Source organism: Nuphar pumila, chromosome 4, assembly GCF_984573655.1.
Source record: "Nuphar pumila chromosome 4, dmNupPumi1.hap1.1, whole genome shotgun sequence".
Lineage (NCBI taxonomy): Eukaryota > Viridiplantae > Streptophyta > Magnoliopsida > Nymphaeales > Nymphaeaceae > Nuphar > Nuphar pumila.
Window position 1 is genome coordinate 1,831,104 of NC_143252.1, and position 20,765 is coordinate 1,851,868.

Below are 20,765 nucleotides of genomic sequence, written 5' to 3' on the forward strand. Positions count from 1 at the left end.
GGTGAGGCATTCCATGACCACTAGAAAAAAGTAAGGAGATAAAGGATCCTCTTGTCTTATTCATCTACTGCTATAAAAAAAATAGGCCTGGAAGAACCATTAACAAGAACTACAAAAGAAGCTGTTTTAACACAACATTATTATTTCAACCCATATAGGATGAAATCCCAGCACAAGCATGGCCTTTTCTAAGAAATCCCAATTATTAAGATCACAAACCTTCTTTAAATTCATTTTAAGACAAACTGTCAGAGCACAATGGGCCATGATTGAATCCAACATTTCGTGTGTAAGCAAAATAGTTTCATGGATATTCATCCTTCGTAAAAAGGCACCTTGATTACTTGATATAATTCTAATGAGAGTTGCTCTCATGCGGTTCACCATGAAGCGAGTAATTATCAGTCCTCAACTTCTTTGGAACGAGTCAATTTTTCGAACTAGTTTCCCCTTCCTAAAAAAAAAATCTTTAATGGCTTTAGATATGTCCCACAGTCCAATAATACTAGAAAAAACATGGGGATACCCATCTGACCCTGGTGCTTTGTCACCAATCATTTGAAACATAACCCTCTTTACTTCAACCTTAGATTATGGATATAACTTACTTTCTGATGCAATATCACGATGTGGACTCGGTACACACCGATCCACGATCCAAGATCTAAATGGATCTCGTCACGCGAGGAAGCTTTTACGAAGATGAGTCCGACAAGAACTCAGGAAAATAGATTTTTGGGACCCGTGCACTCTGTTTCGACAGAGGCGGTCCAAATAAAAGTTGTGCGCGACTCGCAAAGCTTTCCAACGAATCCAAAAATACTGGATTCGAGTCAGCGGTGTCAGTTCTACGGACTCAAAACGGGGACTGACGAACAAGGTTATGACAGACTTTCGGATTCTGCAAACAATCTGTTTGACAAGGTTTTCGACCCTGCAAACAGTGAAGTTTGCGAAAGCTCCCAACTGAGAAGTCTAAGATCAGATCTAGACCTTTCCAACGAACTAAAATTCGGAATTTTCTAAGTTTTTTTTAAGGCTCTACGAATTTTTGAATTTTGGAAAATGATATGAGATATTATCAAAGGAATTAAAACTTCAAATATTCGACAACAACAGAGAGATTAATATTTTTGAGGCATTTACACGGAGATTCAATTAAAACTCAAAACATAAAAATTTTAGATCTAGGTTCTAGCTTTTCACATAATCAAACAAAACAAATTTTCATGTAGAGAATCTCCAAATAATTGAAAAATACCAAATACCATTTGGAGTGTTTTGAACCAAACAAGTGACAGTGGATTTCTGTCAGTATGAGACTTTGACAACACTTTTCAGAGACTCAAACGACTGATTCACGAAATAACCTTAACTATAAAGTTGTAGGAAAATGTTTTAACTTTTCGGAAAGCTAAAAAACGCTGAAAACCGACTAGTATCGAGCCCGATACGATCATTTCTTTGGAGACATTTCTCAATAAAAATACTTCAAACATTCATTCCAATCAAACAACAAATGGTTTACTTGCCACTTTCAAGCAATATTCAACAAGAAACATAGGAAAATAATAATGAACTCTAACTAATGAACCAGGGATTTAGTTATCTGGAGAAAAATGATAATGGATGTCGCTGGGAAGCAGCTGACATCGGGAAGAAATCTCTGGAACCGCAGCTTGAACCAACAACCAACACGAACCAAAAAGCGTCAACATGCCAAGGTCGATCTTGACAAGATCACCTTCATACCAAAAATGACTTTCGGTTCCACCTTCACCAAAGAAGTTTTTTTCTCAAAAAAATCAGCCACCAAAACATAATTTTTTCTCTCTTCATTAATAGGCTTGGGGCTTGGGAAATGGCCACATTAAAGAGCCAAATGGCCTTCCCAAGCCAAGCTCCAAAAATGAGCTTGACTAGCATATTTTTGGCCATGAGCATTAACAAGGGCTAATAGCTATTTTTGACTTGGAATAGTCAAAACTGAATTTAAACCAGGCCTAAATTGGTCCACCCCAAAGTGGCGCCAACTAGGGCTCCACTGAGATGGATCGAGATCCAAATCTGGATCATGCAGCAAATTGGATCCTACACCAAAAATACATTAGAAAATACAATGCGAAAAAATAAAAACTACCCGCATTCCCCATCCACCCTCTAGTACCACAAAAGAATCCTACAGGGCACCAGAACTATCCGGATCCGTAGAATCCGGCTCCTAAAAAAATAAAAAAATAAAGATTACAAATAAAAACATATTTAACGTGATTCCTCACATGCCAAAATGAAATCGAATAATAAAAATACAATCTCTGAAAAAGATGCAAAATATCTCAGATATTGTAGCGCGATAATCAAAATGGGTTTGGGTTGGCAGAGATCCAATTGGACCCTGATAGTCTTGCACGATTGGATCTGCCCTAGATTGCATCCTAGATTGGATCTTGCGAATTGGATTTGAATCCAATTCGTCTTCAAAGCTTTGATCTTCAAGATGCCCTGCATCACTTTCATTTTCTTCCTACGATGCTACTAGCCCATCAACCATGTTGTCAAACATATTGTCACTCGAATATTCTTTTGACAATAGCTTATGGAAGAAAGAGGTTTCTGCTTGCTCAAAGCTACAAATCCAAATAACTGGTGTTCTGCTTATGTTGGCCCCTCACCATAGTATGATAAAATGAGGTATTAGAATCACCATTGTTTAACCATGAAATTCTCAAACTTAATTTCCAGTATAATTCTTCTTCTCTCAACACTGTGTTGATATTTTGATGCAGTTTGAAATCCCTCACTATGGCAGCCTCATCGACTTAACCCACCTCCTTGTGGTTATGCTCAATATATTCTCGAATAATTTAAACCTTCTTTTCAATGTAGCCCACTCACTGCCTGTTTCATATTTTCAAATCATACGGAATGCTACATAATTTTCGAATAGCTTTTTCCATAATACATCCTCTAAAATGATATCTCAAACAAGTCTCCACTATTCTGGTGCATTCATCACAATCCATCCAACACTCAAAGAATTTTAAAGGTTTATAACAAGCAAAACTAAAAAATGAGTGAAAACAATGGGACTATGATAAGAAATTGAAGATGGAATTCTTGTTGATTAGTCTCCATCTCAAGCAACCATTCATTATTCAGGAAACACCAACCTTACAAATGGTATGATATTTCCCTTTTCGATGATTCATTCACATGAATATGCTGTTTGGGATCAGAGATTTTGTTAAGGGCATAGTTTAAGATAAACTCAATGAATCTTAGACAACCGTATATAGATGGTGGCCTTACAGTTTTATCACTATTTGTCCTCATAGCGTTAAAATAACCAGTAACAATGGTGACAAATTGAATTGAATTAATGAATTGTTGAAGCTGAATCAGTTCAGGATGTCTTAACATAGGATCAGATGGCACATAAATGCTGAGCCACAAAATTCTGATGAGTTTCTTCCAACAAGATTGCTACCTGGATGACCTCATCAAGTGATTTTGGCCCACGGGTATACAATTTGCATCTCAAGGCTGACTTTATTGATTTAAGAATTTATAAATATTTTCTAGGAATTGAAGTTGCTTACTCTCTTAGAGGTTATCTATTGTCTCAGTCTAAATTTGCATTTGATGTTGTTTTCACGTCTGGTATCACAGATGACAAGAAAGTTGATACTCCAAAGATTATTAATGCAAAAATGAGAATTGAAGATGGAGAACCACTTGCAGATCCTACACCCTACCGACAGCTAATCAGAGCTCTTTCTTATCACTCAATCACTAGACCTTATATAACACATGGTGTACACACATCGAGCCAATTTTAGCACGCTTTCACTTTTGTTCATATGGAAGTTGTTTTACACATTATTAGATATATTAAGCATTATATTTATCAAGGCCTTTTCTTATTTGCTTCGTCTATCTTGGATTTAACTACTTCTTTTGATGCTAACTAGGAAGGTAATCTTAATAACCATAGTTGGCAAACCTGGCGAGTTGACTCAGAAATCGCCCGACATGGATTGGACCCCAACTAGGTTACCGATTCAGGACTGCCGATCCACATGCCTCTTATGTGTTTTTACATGATTTTTGTGATTTTAATGCATAATTCCCATAAAAGAATACTTGTTATAAAGAATTATATGTTTTTAAAACATAAATATTAACAATTATGTATAGTTAAATACTTATATAGCTTAGTCTTTGATGTCATGTGCTAAATTTAGTGATTATACAATATGAATTTTGATTTTTTTCATATCTTAACACTAGAAAATGCAGTCCTAATTTGTCAGAGTTACCAAGTCAACCCGCTCACTCATGAGTCAAGAGTTGGGTGATCCGAATCTGAGTCACGAGTTTGCCAACTATGCTAATAACAGACACTCAACCATGAGTTTTCGTGTTTTCTTAGGTGAATCTGAAATGACGATGCAAGAAGCATTAGAAGGTTTCTTTTTCCTTAACTGAAATTGAATACTGAGCCATGGCTACAATAACGATGAAGGTAGTATGGCTTAGGAGATTGTTGGTCGATATTGGGGTTCAGATAGCAGGAGTTCACAGTTGTGCTGTGACAACAAAAGTTTCATCTACATTGCCAGCAACCAGACTTTTCATGAGCGCACCAAACACATCTAGATGAACTATCACTATGTTTGAGAGGAGTATCTAAATGACACTCGTTCTACCATATGTTACATTCGAGTACCAGCTTGCAAACTTCTTCACCAAACCACTAGTAGCTCCTCAATTTCACTCTCTTAGGCAAACTTTCGGTTATCATGCCATAAGTTTGAGGGGAGTGTTAAAATGTATATATATATATTATGTATATATATATTTTGTATATAATCTTTTAATTTTTCTTTTTTTCTTCTTTTTATTCTGGTCAACCTAAGTTGACTATAAATAAGTCATTGAACTAGCTCCAACAGCTCTATGAGCCTCCCTTGTTGTATATAAAAAGGGATGACCCCTCTTTGTAGCTATGCATTCTTGCATTCTCCCATTAATAAAATAATATTATTTTTTGTCTCTTGTGTGACCCTTGTATGAGTTTAATACCCCTTTGTGGGTTTTTGTGTGTGGACTCCATTGTGAATTTTCCTTTGTTGATTGTCCACTTGTCTATCCATTTGGTCGACTTTGGTGGCGATATTTGAATATCACTATTTCATTACATTATCATCAATGAGGCAGAAAGAGCAATTTTATCCCATTAGTTCAAAAAATTTTAATGTATTGGATGCATGAGTTTAAGAACAAGCATATATTCTAAATAAAGAGGACATTCAGTAGATAAATGTGAAAGGAGCTCAAGATGTAGATGATGAAGAGCCCACATACATTAGAGATAATGTGAATGTTGAAAGAGAAGAAGAAGAAGAAGAAGAAGATAATGATGATGACGACGATGATGATTAATGGTATATTTTTAAAAAACTTAGTTATTGTTTCATGTGTTATTTTTAAAAAACTTGGTTATGATGTCTTATGCAACTCATAGAGACATAAATGTTTTATATGTTCTTTTATGGTTGTATTTTGTATAATTCATTATTGTTTCATGTGTTATGAACTTATGATTTTTTTAGATTTTTGGATAATTTTTTTGATTTTTTTAAAAAAATTGGATAATTTGCATTAAAATTCTATGGTTTTTTACGATACAATACATATCTTATTTTGGACCCGACCGATATAGGTAACGATATGATAATTACAAGCTTGGTAAAAAGTAAACAAGGGATGGCAAAGGCAAATGAACAAAAAAGAGTTAAACAATTATACAAGTACTCCATTACAACAATCAGATGTAAATGGAGAAACTGGAAAATAGATGATTAAAAAGGATGGAAAATACATAGCACATAATCTTAGTGTGAGACGATCCTTGTGGTGATACAGAGGTGCAGCATTGCGAGATCTCTTCAGTAAATTTTCTTTCTTTGCTAGAATGGTAGGTCTGCATTTCTCTTGTTCATAAACACGCAGGGGATGATCCATGAAAGGATTTGAACCAGACCCCTTGGTTAAGAATAGTGCCGCCATATGACTCCAGTTAAGTTACTGTAATGTTTGTAGAAGGACCAAGGTGTAACAAAAAGATGCGCTGTTTATTGTTTCTATATCCCAAAAAGTTCTTTGCTGAAAACCTCATAAATTTTGGCGATTATCATTTTCTCTAAGAAATGTAGACTTGTTATATGTTGAGAGAAGAGAAAAAACATCTACGGACTTGTCATATGTTGCTGAAGACACCAAGGTAAGTATAGCTCGGTCATACAATTCCCTACAGTATTAGTATTAGCTTCATATAAAGGAGGGAAGTTACATGAATGGGACTCAAATGGTACACTTAATATGAAACCTTAGAGACAGGATAAGACGAATCATATCACAATAGATTACCACAGTGAACTAACTTTAGCCACATGATATTGATATTGATATTGATCCATGATCCTGCACATGTAGGCACTTTTCCCAAGTGCCCTATGACTCTCAACAGAGACTCAACCTCTAACAAGAGCACAGTGAATGAGACCAAAGTTAAACCAACCTGCCAAGTCCCAAATGAAAACCATGATTTTTATCTTTCCTGGAACAGAGAACCATATACAGTTCGTAAGTTTTACAGAAATTTCAGAGTAACTTCACTCTCACTTTCATTTCTAAGTGGTAAAAATATCCTCAGACTGTGTCAAAATAAAGCAAAAGTTTATGTAAATGAGAGAGAGAGAGAGAGAGGACTTTCACATATGCAAAGGCTTGGCGATTCTTACATATTCCCTTTCAACTTTGTCAAGAAACTTCTTTGGGAAATCCATATATTTTGCACACTCCTTTTTGACATTCAATGCGAGCTCCTTTTCTCCCACCTTCTCAAGGTTTCTTATAAGAATAGTTAATGTTAGCTCATCTGGTTCACAACCTCCCTCCTTCATTATTATGTATGTCTCCATTGCTTTTTCTACCATACCCACTTGTAGAAAGGCTCCTATCATCTCAGTATAGGCCCTGGTATCAGGTTTCAAACCTTCATTCTTCAGTTCAGTGAAAAGCTCCTCTGCCATTTTGATCAGCTTGTTCTTTCCCAGCATAAACAGCATATCACAATATAACGAGAGATCTGGTCTGTACCACCCTTCCTTGCGCAGAAAATCAAATACCTAAAAACATGGTTCCAGTTCAGATAGTTGATTGATCAACAACAACAGATCATGCAACAAAGTTGCAACAGCCAAGTAAAAAGACATTTTCACTTTTCATTTCCAGTACAGGGATAGGTCAAAGAAATACAAAGATCATGGTAATGACTGGAAGAACACATTGCAAAAGATCGCAAATCTTAACTACCATTCATGACGAGAAGGATAAAATCCTAGAAGAATCACTTTCAGATACTAAGTAACAGCAAAGCCTCTTGTCCAAAGGGAAAAAGAAGATGCCTTATCCATGTGAACAAGAAATTAGAAGTAGAAGCACAAAGATGGTGGAAGAAAATAAATAAGAGAGATTATTCATGTTCCCCCTGTGATCTACTTTGTATAGTTGTGTTTGTTTTGCTTTGGTTGAGTCGTGATGTAAGTGTTGAGTCACTTAGTAACTTTCTCTAGTACCCTAAAGGGTTAGCCCGTAGATCTGAACTGTAATAAGCCTGCAGGCAAAATTGTGAATGAATGCAAATGCGTTGAGCTTTCTTTTTTCACCATCGTTGTGATTACCTTCAATTGCAATTTCTCTCCCTCTCTTCTCTTTCGCTCTCTTGCACTCTCTATACTAAAAGCTTCCGTAGCAGCAAGCGATCGATCGAAAAGGTTTGCGGCGGTAAAAAAAGACTGTCGCGCCGCACTGGCCTATTGAAGAAGTAAGCCCGTGACAAGTGGTACCAGAGCCCGTTCTCGAGCTAGAGAAGAGACTTCGAAGTCGGTGTCGAGAGACAAGCCAATAGGTCGCGATTTGTGAGCAAGACAACGTGGCGCCCCAATACTACTTGCGTAGCACCAAAAGTAAGGCATTTGCCGAAGCCAAGGAGATGGGTTCACCTCGGGGCCATCAGCAGATGACCAAGACTGTCAATAGACTGGTGGCTAATGTGATTTCGCATAAAGAAGCGATTTCACACGCAGTTGAGTCGTTCAGAGCAATGGACGATGAGGTAACAAGCCTGCGAGAGCAAGTGAACTTGTTGATGAGACAAATTACTTCGCTAACTATGACAGTGACCACCCTGCAGACTGAAGTAGGGGAGCTTCAGTTGAAGAACCACACTTTACAATGGACGGTGACCCTAAATGGTGAAAATGGTGATAGGCCATCAAAGATAGATGTGTCGAGGCCAACGAAGTTCAATGGTTCCAGAGACAACAAGGCCATAGAGAATTTTTTGTTCCAGATGGAAGACTATCTGGATATTTAGAACGTATTGGCCGAGGACCTCAGAGTGAAGGCTGCAGCAGCTCTGTTTGACGAAGATGCCATAGCCAGGTGGAGACGGAAACGTAGCGATATGGAAAGAGGGTATTGTGTAATTGATACTTTTGAGGCCTTCAAAATTGAGCTACGAAACTACTTTATGCTGCGGAATACACAACGTCAAGCATATCGAATGGTGTCGAAATTGAAGCACACTGGAGCCTTGATTGATTACATCAGGACGTTTTAGAAGCACATGTTGGACGTACCCAATATGTCAGATGAAGACAAACTCAATTGGTTTATTGTGGGACTATGGCCGTGGGCACAGTCCGAAGTGGAAATGAGCAATCTCGAGACTTTGAAAGATGCATATGTGACGACCGAGCAATTAGTGGATACTCAACACAAGACCTTCACTCCATCGACTAAGGTCGGAAAGAAGCCAGATCATGGAGGCAAGAAAGAGGATTGGCACGATAATAAGGGTGAGGTGTCGACCCAACACCATTTTGACAGGAAACAGAGCTACAAGAAGTACAACAATAACGACAACAAAAGGCGGGTTTTGACTTGTCGGTTCTGTAGCGATAGGCATATCGCAAGGCAATGTCCTAAGCGCCTCGTAAAGGACGACGCACAGGCCAATGCAATACAGGCAGAAAGTAGAGACACCAAGGTCGTGCAGCCTAGGATAGGGGCCATGAAGACCATAAATGCGGTCAGAAGCTGTGCAATGAAAAGCATATTGGTCAGCAAATAACTCATGTACTTGAAAGTCATTGTCAATGGGAAGTCTATTATGGTAATGGTAGACTCCGAGACCACACATAACTTCGTCTCTGAGGTCAAAACAGAGGATCATAAAGACGGTGAATTCTGAGGCCAAGCCCATCCTTGGTGAAGCAAAGGATGTGGCTATCCAAATTGAGAGTTGGGTCGGCAAAGCCAACTTCTCAGTGGTGCCCCTTGACGATTTTAAACATAGAGTTTCTTCGCAGCCAAAATGTAATGATGTTGCCGAAGGCGAACTCATTGACAATCATGGGGCTAAACTCTTCGCACACGGTGCAGTGCCTTACTCTTAGAGGCAAGACTTCAATGTTGTCTGCTATGCAATTGAAAAAGGGTATCAAGCGGGGAGAGCAAACATTTCTAGTTGCGGTGCGCACGTAAGAAAGGAAGGTTGAAGCAACAATGCCGCCGACCCTTGCTCCACTGTTGGCGGAGTTTTGAGAAGTGATGCCCCCAGAACTGCTGAAGCATCTGCTGCCGAGACGCAAGGTCAACCACAGGATTGAGTTAACCACGGAAGCAAAGCCCCTAATCATGGTCCCTTATCGCATGAGACTGACTGAATTGAAGGAGCTGCACAAGCAGCTGGACGAGATGTTAGAAGCAGGCATCGTTCGTCCTTCAAAAGCACCCTTTGGCGTCCCTGTGCTCTTTCAGGTGAAACATGATGGTTCTAAAAGGTTATGTGGATTACCGTGACTGAACAAGGTCACGGTGAAGAACAAGTATTCGTTGACACTGATAGTAGATTTGTTTAATTAGTTATGCAGTACCCGTGTCTTTTCGAAGCTAGATTTGCGATTGGGTTACTGACAAGTGAGGATTGCAGATGGTGACGAGCCAAAGACAACTTGTGTCACTCACTATGGTGCCTATGGATTTTCGGTGATGTCATTCGGGTTAACGAATGCTCCAGCTACATTCATGACATTGATGAACAAAATCTTCTACTCTTACTTAGACAAGTTTGTGGTAGTCTATCTTAATGACATCGTGATCTACAAAAGTAGCATGAAAGAACATGCCGAGCACTTGCGAACGGTGTTTCAGGTGCTGAAGGAGAATGACCTCTGTGTCAAGCGAGAGAAGTGTCTCTTTGGCCAAGAGGATATCAGTTTTGTTGGCCATGTCATGGGGCATGGCTTGCTGCGCATGGACGGACAAAAGATAAGAGCCATCCAGGAATGGAGTCTGTCAACCAAAGTGCCAGAGTTGTGATCCTTCCTTGGCTTAGCAAACTATTATCGACGATTCATCGAAGGCTACTCACTCATTGTTGAGCCCCTCACAGACTCACTCCAAGATGCTTTCGATGGCTTGAAGAAGGCCTTGGTGAGGGAGTCAGTGATGCGGTTGTCGGACCACACAAGACCCTTTGAAGTCCACACAGATGCTTCAGACTTCGCCATCGGTGGAGTTATTATGAAGGAGGGTCATCTGATTGCTTACGAGAGTAAAAAATCAAAAGATGCGGAGAGGTGCTACACTGTACACGGACGTGAGATGACGGCCATCGTGCACTGCCTTAGGACATGGCGGCACTACCTTCTGGGTGCCCAGTTCATCGTCAAGGCGGACAATGTCGCCATGAGCTATTTCTAGACGCATAAGAAGTTAATGTCCCAGCAAGCTCGATGACAAATGTTTCTCGCGGAGTTCGATTTCGCTTTGGAGTATAAGGTAAGGAAGACCAATGTTATTGCTGACACCCTGAGTCGCAAGGCGAAACTGGCGGTGCGCAGGCAGAGTCTTCCGAAGTTCACTTGGAGGGCGCATTGCTGGACCGCATCCGCGAAGGTATGCAGCAGGACATAACGGCACAATACCTTGTCTCTCTAGCGCAAGCGAGAAAAACTCGACAATTCTGGCTATGGGATGACTTCCTTGTAACTAAAGGGGGATGCGTCTTCGTGCCGCGGTGGGGAAGCCTTCGCCGCGAACTGCCATGATACACTATGGGCCCATCATCCAGAACATGAGCGAACCATAGCACTCCTTGAGCGCGGCTACTATTGACCGCAGATGAGAGACGATGTGGAGGGATATGTGTGAACATGCCTCGTCTGCCAGCAAGACAAGGGGACCAACCAGAAGATTGTCGGCCTCCTTAAGCCTCTACCTATTCTGGAATGTCCTTGGGAAAGCATTTTCATGGACTTCATTGTTAGTCTACCGAAGATAGATGACTTCAACTCCATCCTAGTGGTGGTGGATCATTTATCTAAATATATCACCTTTATCCCAGCTTCTAAATAGTGTCCTATAGAGAAGACTGCAGAGTTGTTCGTTAAGCATGTTGTGAAGCACTGAGGTGTACTAAGAAGCATTGTGAGTGATCGCGATGCTCGCTTTATGGACAAATTCTGACGTGAAGAGTTTCGGCTACTCGGCTCCGATCTACTGTTTTCAACAAGTTTTCACCCACAGACGGATGGGCAAACAGAGTGCATCAAGAGACTATTGGAGCAGAGCAGTACCTCAAGCACTTTGTTAGTACCAATCAGAAAGACTGGGTGAAGCTCTTGGACGTGGCCCAATTTTGCTACAATCTTCAGAAGAGTGAGTCTTCTATCACAGCCCGTTTGAGATAGCTACGGGGCAGCAACCGCTAACTCTGCATACTCTAGCCGCACAGAAGAAGGGAAGAACATCCTTTGCCTATCAGTTCGTTCGAGACTAGCATGAGCAGACCGAGCTGGCGAAGGCGTTTCTGCACAAGGCAGCTACGAGGATGAAGAAGTGGGTGGACAAGCGTCGTCCACATGTCGAGTTCCGTGTTGGGAACTAGGTGTTGGTAAAGCTTTACCCGGATTGCACAGGCATCTTCCGTAGGCAACACCACAGACTGATCAGAAAGTACGAGGGGCCATTCACCATCACCAAGAGAATGGGCAAGTTGGCATATAAGCTGGACCTGCCCCCAGACTTTAAGGTGCACCCGATATTTCACGTGTGCAACCTGAAACCATTCTATACGAACGAGGGGGATAAGGAACGTAGCGTGCCAGAATGCGCTCCTATTCTGCAAAGGGCCCCGACAACACAACGGACCGAGAAGCGTCTCAGCAAGATCCTTCGCCACGAGGTCAACTACTTGGGCGAAGCAAAGAAGTATTTTGTGCAGTGGGAGGAAACAACAGAACCGACGTGGAAGCCAGCATTCCAGATGAAGAGCCGCTATCCAGATGAAGTCAGGGCCTACCATGAAACAGATGGCGCCGAGGGCAGCACATGATTTGAAAGGGAGAGCATGTTCTCCTGTGACCTACTTTGTACAGTTGTGTCTAGAGTTTGTTTTGCTTTGGTTGAGTCATGATGTAAGTGTTGAGTCACTTATAACTTTCTCCGGGCCACCCTTGATCAGTACCCTAAAGGGTTAGCACGTAGATCTGAACTGTAATGAGCTTGTGGGCAAAATTGTGAATGAATGTAAATGCGTTGAGCTTTCTTTGTTCACCCTAGTTGTGATTACCTTCAAGTGATTGCAATTTCTCTCCCTCTCTTCTCTTTCGCTCTCTAGCACTCTCTATACTCAAAGCAGTGGCAAGCGAGCAACCGAAAAGGCTTGCGATGGTAAAGAAGGACCGTCGTGCCGCACTGGCTTATTGAAGAAGTAGGCCCGTGACAATGCATAACAAGCAATTTTCTATGGCATACAAAGCACATTCTAGAAGAGGAAGAAAGAAGAATTAATTGAGAACTCAACCAGCAGAACAAAACCATAATATAGGAATGAAGTGAAGGGGAAAGCCAAAACCCTTCTTTTATATACATGAAATGCAAGAGAAACTAAACGGCCAAATAAGGATTATCACACATGAAACTTATAATAAGCCATCATGCACACTTTGGTTCTAATTAGGTAGAGGAAAAGGGATCCAAGAAACCAAAATATCCATTTCATGCAAGTAAGAGTTACAATTTGATTGAGCTATGGAGCAAAGAAAAAAACATGATGAACTATTTATCCAAAAATATCGTTTTCACAAAATCTAGAAAATTACATTAAGAATTTGATTCAAGTGGACGATTAGAACCTCAACGTGAACCACATGTAAAAATGACATTTAAAAGATCAGATAACGTCTTGAAAATGAAGATCAACAATTAAAACCACCATTAATAATACCACCAAAACCAGTAAAAGCTAAATGCAAATAACGACTCCTGATAGAACACACTACAAAAGTTTATAACTCTGACTTGATTCAAATGGACCCTTCAGGTATACCAAAAATACACGATGTTTTGCCTTCAATTAATAAATTGAGAAGAAAAAGGAAAAAAAACAGGAATATGAAGATAACTTTTCAGTGACGGAAAAAAAGGAACAGAATGCTAACATCTCATCATTAAATTGATCAAAATTTTCTTTCCACACAAAATTCAAGAACTACATAAACTATGAATTCTCCAATCTATCCCAATAGATTACCACAGTGAATTAACTTTAGCCACAAAGTTACTCCACATAGAAACAAGTTGAAATTAACCAGTTTACCAAGAAAGGGAAAATTTTGAAAAAAAAAAGCCATACAACAACAACTATGCCTTCATCCCAAAACAATTGGGGTCAGCGATATGAACCAAAAAAGAAATTCATTTCGGGTCTTCCACATGAATCCTTTTCCTCCAATCATTTCTATCCAATGCCATGTCCTCGGTGAGGTTCAAAGCATTCATATCCTTTCCTATCATCTCCATCCAAGTCTTCCTAGGCCTACCCCGACCTCTTTTAACTAATATATTTTCCCATTTCTCCAACCTTCTAACTGGAGCATCATTAGGCCTTCGCCGAATATGTCCAAACCACCGTAAACGATTCTCTCGCATCTTATTTTCAATGGGTGCAACACCTACCTTCTTACGTATCTCCTCGTTCCGTTTAAAAGTCATCATCCATTTAAAAAAAAACCTTCCAAGGACAAGATGATAAGACCGCAACTAGTTAATCATGTAAACACTGCAAAAAAAACAGAAACCGACCTCAAAATCAACTGTTAGGAGAAAAATAAGGACTTCTCAACAGCAAGATTTCATCAAGATGCAAGCATGAACTGAAGTACATGCCAAAACACGAAAACAGATATATCATCCCAGAAAGATCATCACCATCATCACAATATCCCCAAGTACCGAGAACCCGAAACGTCAATTCTACTCCACATGATCCATTCACATAAAACAATTCTCAAAACAACCCACACCACAGTTCTAAGACATGAAAACAAAACCCCACAAGACATAAAAACCAAAGAGATGTTTTTGCCATGCAAGACTAGTTTCCCTAATATTGTTTAAAAAAAAAGACTAGTATCCCTAATACCTAACTAAACACCCAGGACTGGAAACAAAACCACCACATAGGAAAAGCACAATAAAAGGTTTAAAAAAATAATGGTCATCATAACCACCACTATGAACCAATAATGTAGTGGGGGACTTTACCATGATGGCCAATTCACACTCATTCTGCCTCTGCAGCTCAGACAAGGTGGCCAGGAGGTCTGCCTTGATGAGCCTGCTGATCCTGCTCTCAAACACTGAAGCCAACCTATGGGTGTGGGAGGAGGACTTGGCCAACTTCAGGGACTGCACAGCTTGTATTGCCTCACTGCTCATCATCCTCCCTCTCCACAGTGGCTTCCTTGGCCCACCTCTCAGACTACAGGTTACGTCTGGGAGGAGGAGGGCCCTCCTCGTCCCATTTGCTGCAGACAGGAGGTGGGTGTGGGAAATACCTTCATGGATTTGCGACTGTTTCTTCTTCAACACCAGGGCACAAGAACCAATTTGCAAGAGACCCATCATTTTTGGAGGTCCCCCAAAGAATTCTAGTCGATTACCATCTCCCAGTTGTTTATTCTTGTTGGTTGGTACTTAGTACTGAAAAAGGGTTCCAAATGGTTCGGGTTTGGATCGATCCGAACCAGCTGCCATTTAGGCGGCAGTGGGCCAACGGCCCGGTGAACAGCCTGGCCCCTCAACGATGGGCCGGCCTGTTGGGAAAACCCGGCCCACAGCCCACCGTGGGCTTAATCGAGCCTGGCCAAGCCTATTATATTACACATAATATATATTATATATATACACACATGAACTGAGCTGGGCCGCAGACTGGCAGTGTCAGCCTAGTTTGGGCCACCGGGCCAAAAGCCACAGTTTGGGCCGAGCTTGGGCCTAATATATGGGCCCAAGCCCTTCCAGATGCCCACCCCTAGAAGTGGATACAGGTCCGCTATTGGTCACAACTTTGGTTATCGATTGATTGGGTACCTGATCTGGGCCAAAAATATTAGTAGTTGGGTTCGGGTTTGGGTTCAGGGTCGGGTTATATTAGGTCTAGTGTAGTTACATTTAGTAGGAACTGGCTGTTGGATTGCTAACAACGTTATGAAAAGCATAAGCATTGAGGCGTAGCAAAACGGTCAACCAAAAATTAAGACGAGGCGTACACTTGTCAAAAAAAAGTTGAAACTTAAAAAATGTAAAAATATAAAAAATATTTTATTCATAAAGCAAAAATATCAAATAAGTATAAAAAATATGAGAATAACATGTAAAGTAACATGAATGCAAGAAAAGAAGAAGAAATAGTGTCAGCTGAGGAAGAAGAAAGGAGGAAAGAAGAAGGAGAACAAAAGAGTAAGGGAAGAATAAAGAAAAAGAAGAAGAAGAAATGGATGAAAGAAGAAGTGGCAACCGATGAAGGAAAGAAGAAAAAAGGAGGAGGGAAGAAGAAGAAAATGAGGAGGGAAGAAAAAGAAGGATGAGAAAAGATGAGGAAGAAAGAAGAAGAAGAAGAAGAAGAGAGGGAAGAAGAAAAAGGAGGGAAACAAGAAGAAAATGAGGAGGGAAAAATAAAAAAAGAGAAAAAAAAAAGAAAGAGCAGAAGAAGAGATGTAGAAGAGAGAGAGAGAGTACCTTGAGAGACGAGAGCATAGGGAGAGACGAGAGAATAGGGAGAGCGAGAGTGAGAGGTCCCCGGCCCTAATTAGGGAGAGCGAGAGTGAGAGGTCCCCGGCCCTAATTAGGGAGAGTGAGAGTGGGAGGCCCCCGACCCTAATTAGGGTCGGGCCCCTCTTTATTTTCCCCCAATTTTTGGTCAAATGGGACAAACAAATAAAAGGGACACAACTCACCCTGAGGCGTTGGCTTTTACGCCTTATACATGCGCCTCAAGGCACAAGGGGCCTCGCCCTGAGGCAAGGCACACTTTTTATGCCTTGAGGCGCATTTTTAACAACACTAATCGCTAAAATCAAATGGGCACATAGGTTTTTTGGCTACAAGAATCAACAATCATAAACACACTAAATTTCGTCAATATAAGAAAAAAAATTTACAGAAAAAACATGGTTTAAATGTCGATCTCAAACAAATGGACTATACAATTGGATCAAAACAACTTGCATCATAAGAAGATCTCAATTAGTAGAGTTGCAAAATGATGGGATTCATAAAGGACTGCAAATTTTGGTTGTCCCAAATTCTATTCGATCAAACTCCCCAATGTATTCTGCGATCCAAAATCCTAAATGTTTAAATCCTTACCAATTAAATTATAACTACAAATGATTGTGGAAATTATATATCTTTACATAAAAAAATAATACAAAATAGTGAGAGTGGTAAAAGTAGAGGGCAGTAAACATGAGGAGGGCATATATTTTTGGCTAATGCATAATCACAAGCTACGTAAAATGACTGCTTTTAGAATGGTATCGTACTCTGCTCGATACTTCATGACTACAACTCAATTTCGAATCTCATCTGACTCAAATGGGTAAATATTGGCTACTAGTGAATAGTGAAGGTATGGAACTAATGAATAGAAATCATTTTTTTCTTTATTTGGGCATACTCGATTACATTGAAACCACTAAAATCGTAAATATCTTACTTATTCGCAATGCTTCACGAATTCGCAAAAATATTTGTATGAACCACCACTTAAACTGGACGTCACAACAATGCAAATATCCGTAATAAATATTTGCAAATTTATTACATATATATGAATTTTTTTATTATTTGTGGAGTTCATAAATCATATATAAACTCTTTTTTGTACCTAGAGTTTTTTCTTTTCGTTTGTGTCTGCAAAGATCTTCCCTGTAGAACCCTTTGCATTATTTGTCTCCCTTTACAGTGATTCCCGTGTAATTTGGCACTGTATTTCGAGAAAGTTGCGGTAACATCCTTGTCATCGACTTTTTCATCTACAGGTTAGTTTCATACAAATAACACACACACACACACACACACACACACACACACATATATATATATATATATATATATATATATATATATGCATATTGTTTATTTTTTCTTCGAACTTTTTTTTTAGATATGATCATTTAATATCCCCATGTGTATTTCTGTATGGTTGTTGGTATGAATGTTTTTTGTATGTTTTTCTGTGTTGTTATCAACTTTCCCAACCACCGGATTTATCGTTTAGGGATTACTATGTCTAGTATATATATATATATATATATGTTGTAAATGATTTGTGTTTAGTTTCTTATCCTTGAGTTAATATTTGTTGTTTGTGTGTTGGTGTAACAGAGCTCCATTGAATTAGGGGTTAAGAGTTTATTGTTGGTAGTTGATTTTCAGAGTGGTTGTGTGTTGCTATGTTAATTGAATGTATGAAATGTATATGGATGGTTTTTTCTCACATGCTATTTTTATTAGATGAATGATATGTTGTTTGGTTGGTATAGATAGTTAATAATGGACTCTGAAATTATTAGAGTATATTATCATAACACTGATTACCCTACTTGATGCTCTATGATCGTCTTAAAAAATAGTAGCTATATAAAATTCATAGCTTTGTTGTCTCGTAAAACCAGATATGCGGAAGAGTCAATGATCTTTCGATACAGTTTTTCTCCTAACCTAGATATCCAACATATATGGATGGTTGTGTTGGAGGATAATGATGTGAAATTGATGTTATTTCATGGTGGCATTCTCTTAGTTGCTTACAAAGATAAAGAAGAAGTGAAGAATGTGCTTCTATCTCAGGCACCATCTATCGAGCTTAGGGCTTTGTCAATCATCCAAATATCCCAAACAATGAATGCTATTGATGTTGTATATGATCAAAGAATGACTGCAAAGGATGTGAAGCCATGTGAGCAAACCAGTGCTAGTGATTTTCATCGTGGTAATTTGAAGGAGATGTAACCTTTCTGGGCATACGACAAAGCTAGGTTCAAGTTATAATTTTGATATAATTTGTGGTTGAAAGGTAGGTGTGATCATGGTGGTTAATCTTGAATGTTAAAAATGCAAGAATGTTGCATGCATGAAAGCAAATAAAGTGATAGATACGATAAATTTTTATTTAGTTTATGCAACCGAACAGTCAATTAGCGGTAACAGTGATCATGTTGATAATAAAGAATCAGATGATATCGATGTTGATGAGTATACCATATCGATAGGAGAGGATGAAGAAAGTGATGGCATGTGAGAAAAAATGGTGGGTGAAAGTGATGCACTAATGGCATTTGAGAAGTCGAACCTTTGGCAGTTAATAATGCATATTGTTTATTTTTCACTTTGAACTTTTTTTATATATATGATCATTTAATAGCCCCATGCATATTTTTGTATGGTTGTTGCTATGGATGTTCTTTGTATGTTTTTTTGTGTTGTCATCGACTTCTTCAGATTTATCGTTTAGGGATTGCTATGTCTAGTATTTTTTCATATATATATATTTATTATAGATGATTTATGTTTGGTATGAAGTGTATATAGATGATTTTCTCTCATATGCTATTTTCATTAGATGAATGATATGTTGTTTGGTTGGTATAAGTAGTTTAATAATGGACTCTAAGATGGTTAGAGTATATTACCGTAGCACTGATTACCCTACTTGACGATCTATAATCGTCTTAAAAAATAGTAGCTATATAAAAATTATGGCTTTGGTGTCTCGTAAAACCGGATATGTGAAAGAGTCAATGATCCTTCGATATAGTTTTTCTTCTAACCTAGATATCCAACATATATGGATGGTTGTGTTAGACGATGATGATGTGAAATCGATGTTATTTCGTGGTGACATTTACTTAGTTGCTCACAAAGATAAAGAATAAGTGGAGAATGTGCATCTATCTCAAACACCATCTATTGAGCTAAGTCCTTTATCGATCATCCAACTCTCTCAAACAGTGAATGCTATTGATGTTGTACATGATCAAAGGATGACTGTAAAGAATGTGAAGCCATATGGGTAAACCAATGCCAGTGATCTTTATCGTAGTAATTTGAATGAGATGCAGTCTTACCAGACATACGACAAAGCTAGGTATAAGTTATAATTTTTGATGTAATTTATGGTTGAGAGGTAGGTGTGATCATGATGGTTAATCTTGAATGTTAAAAATGCAAGAATCTTGCATGTATGAAAACAAATAAAGCGATAGATACGATGAATTTTTATTTAGTTTGTAAAACTGAATAGTCAATTAGCAATAGCAGCGATCATGTTGACAATAAAGAATTAGATGATATAGATGTTGATGGGTATACCATATCGATGGGATAAGATTAAGACAATGATAGCATGAGACAAATAATGGTGGGTTATAGCGATGCACCAATGACATTTGAGAAGTCGAACCTTTGGTTCTTGTTCAATGAATTCTCATACAATGAAGTGCAGTTGAAAATTATTGAAGCGAAGACATCTCATTTGTATGACCAATTGCATAACGAAAAGCTTAATAATTGTGAACAATTTCAATAGCTAACAATAGACTCAAACAATTGAAAATTTACTTTCGGTAAAAGGTTTAATGATCTCCAATATTGCTGCAAGTTTTTGAAAGATTATGTGATCAAGAATAACTATAAAGCAAAATTTCTAAAGAGTTGCAATAAGAGACTCATTGTAGTATAAATGAGAAAGAACTCACAGATGGCGGTTGATTTTCTTTGAAGATCCATTGCATAAAGGTACGCAGAGCAGAGTTCTTTCAAGTGAAGAAGTATCAAAGCGAGTATACATGTAGTGGATCATTAAGCAACCTTGTAGTGGAGAAAGTGTCTTTCAAGTGTTATTCACAAATGCATGCACGATAACCCGAAGATAACTCTAAGAAAAATCATAAATGACATCATTCGAAAGGAAGGTGTGGAGGTAACTTACAAACAAGCATGGCATGGATGGGAACAAACTAATGAATCACTATATGGTTCATTCGTAGAGTCCTTCAAGATGCTTTTCGCTTATTTGGATCATCTGATGAAGGCTAATCGAGGATCGCTAGGGTACATTCAGACCGATCAAAAAGATTTATTTCAGTACCTTTTATTATCCTTTCATCCAAGCATCAATGAGTTTTTTAAAGGATGCCCTCCGGTTCTTATGATAGATGACATGCTTCAAAAATGAAGATATGCAAATATATTATTGTCGACCCATAGTATTAATCATTGTGGTGAGATATTTTTTTTAGCATTTGCAGTTGTTGATAAGGAGTTCAATGAGTTATGGGCAT

At 38.9% G+C, this 20,765-nt stretch overlaps 1 protein-coding gene across 1 annotated transcript; it reads right to left on the minus strand.

Annotated features, from left to right (window-relative positions):
- Positions 1-6,596: 6,596 nt before the first annotated feature.
- LOC149839028 (uncharacterized) lies at positions 6,597-15,083 on the minus strand. Its single transcript, XM_090002233.1, has 2 exons — positions 14,683-15,083; positions 6,597-7,193 (listed from the first exon to the last, which is right to left on the minus strand). The coding sequence occupies exons 1-2, from the start codon at positions 15,043-15,045 to the stop codon at positions 6,777-6,779; spliced, it is 780 nt and encodes a 259-aa protein (XP_089858359.1). The 5' UTR covers positions 15,046-15,083; the 3' UTR covers positions 6,597-6,776.
- Positions 15,084-20,765: the final 5,682 nt, after the last annotated feature.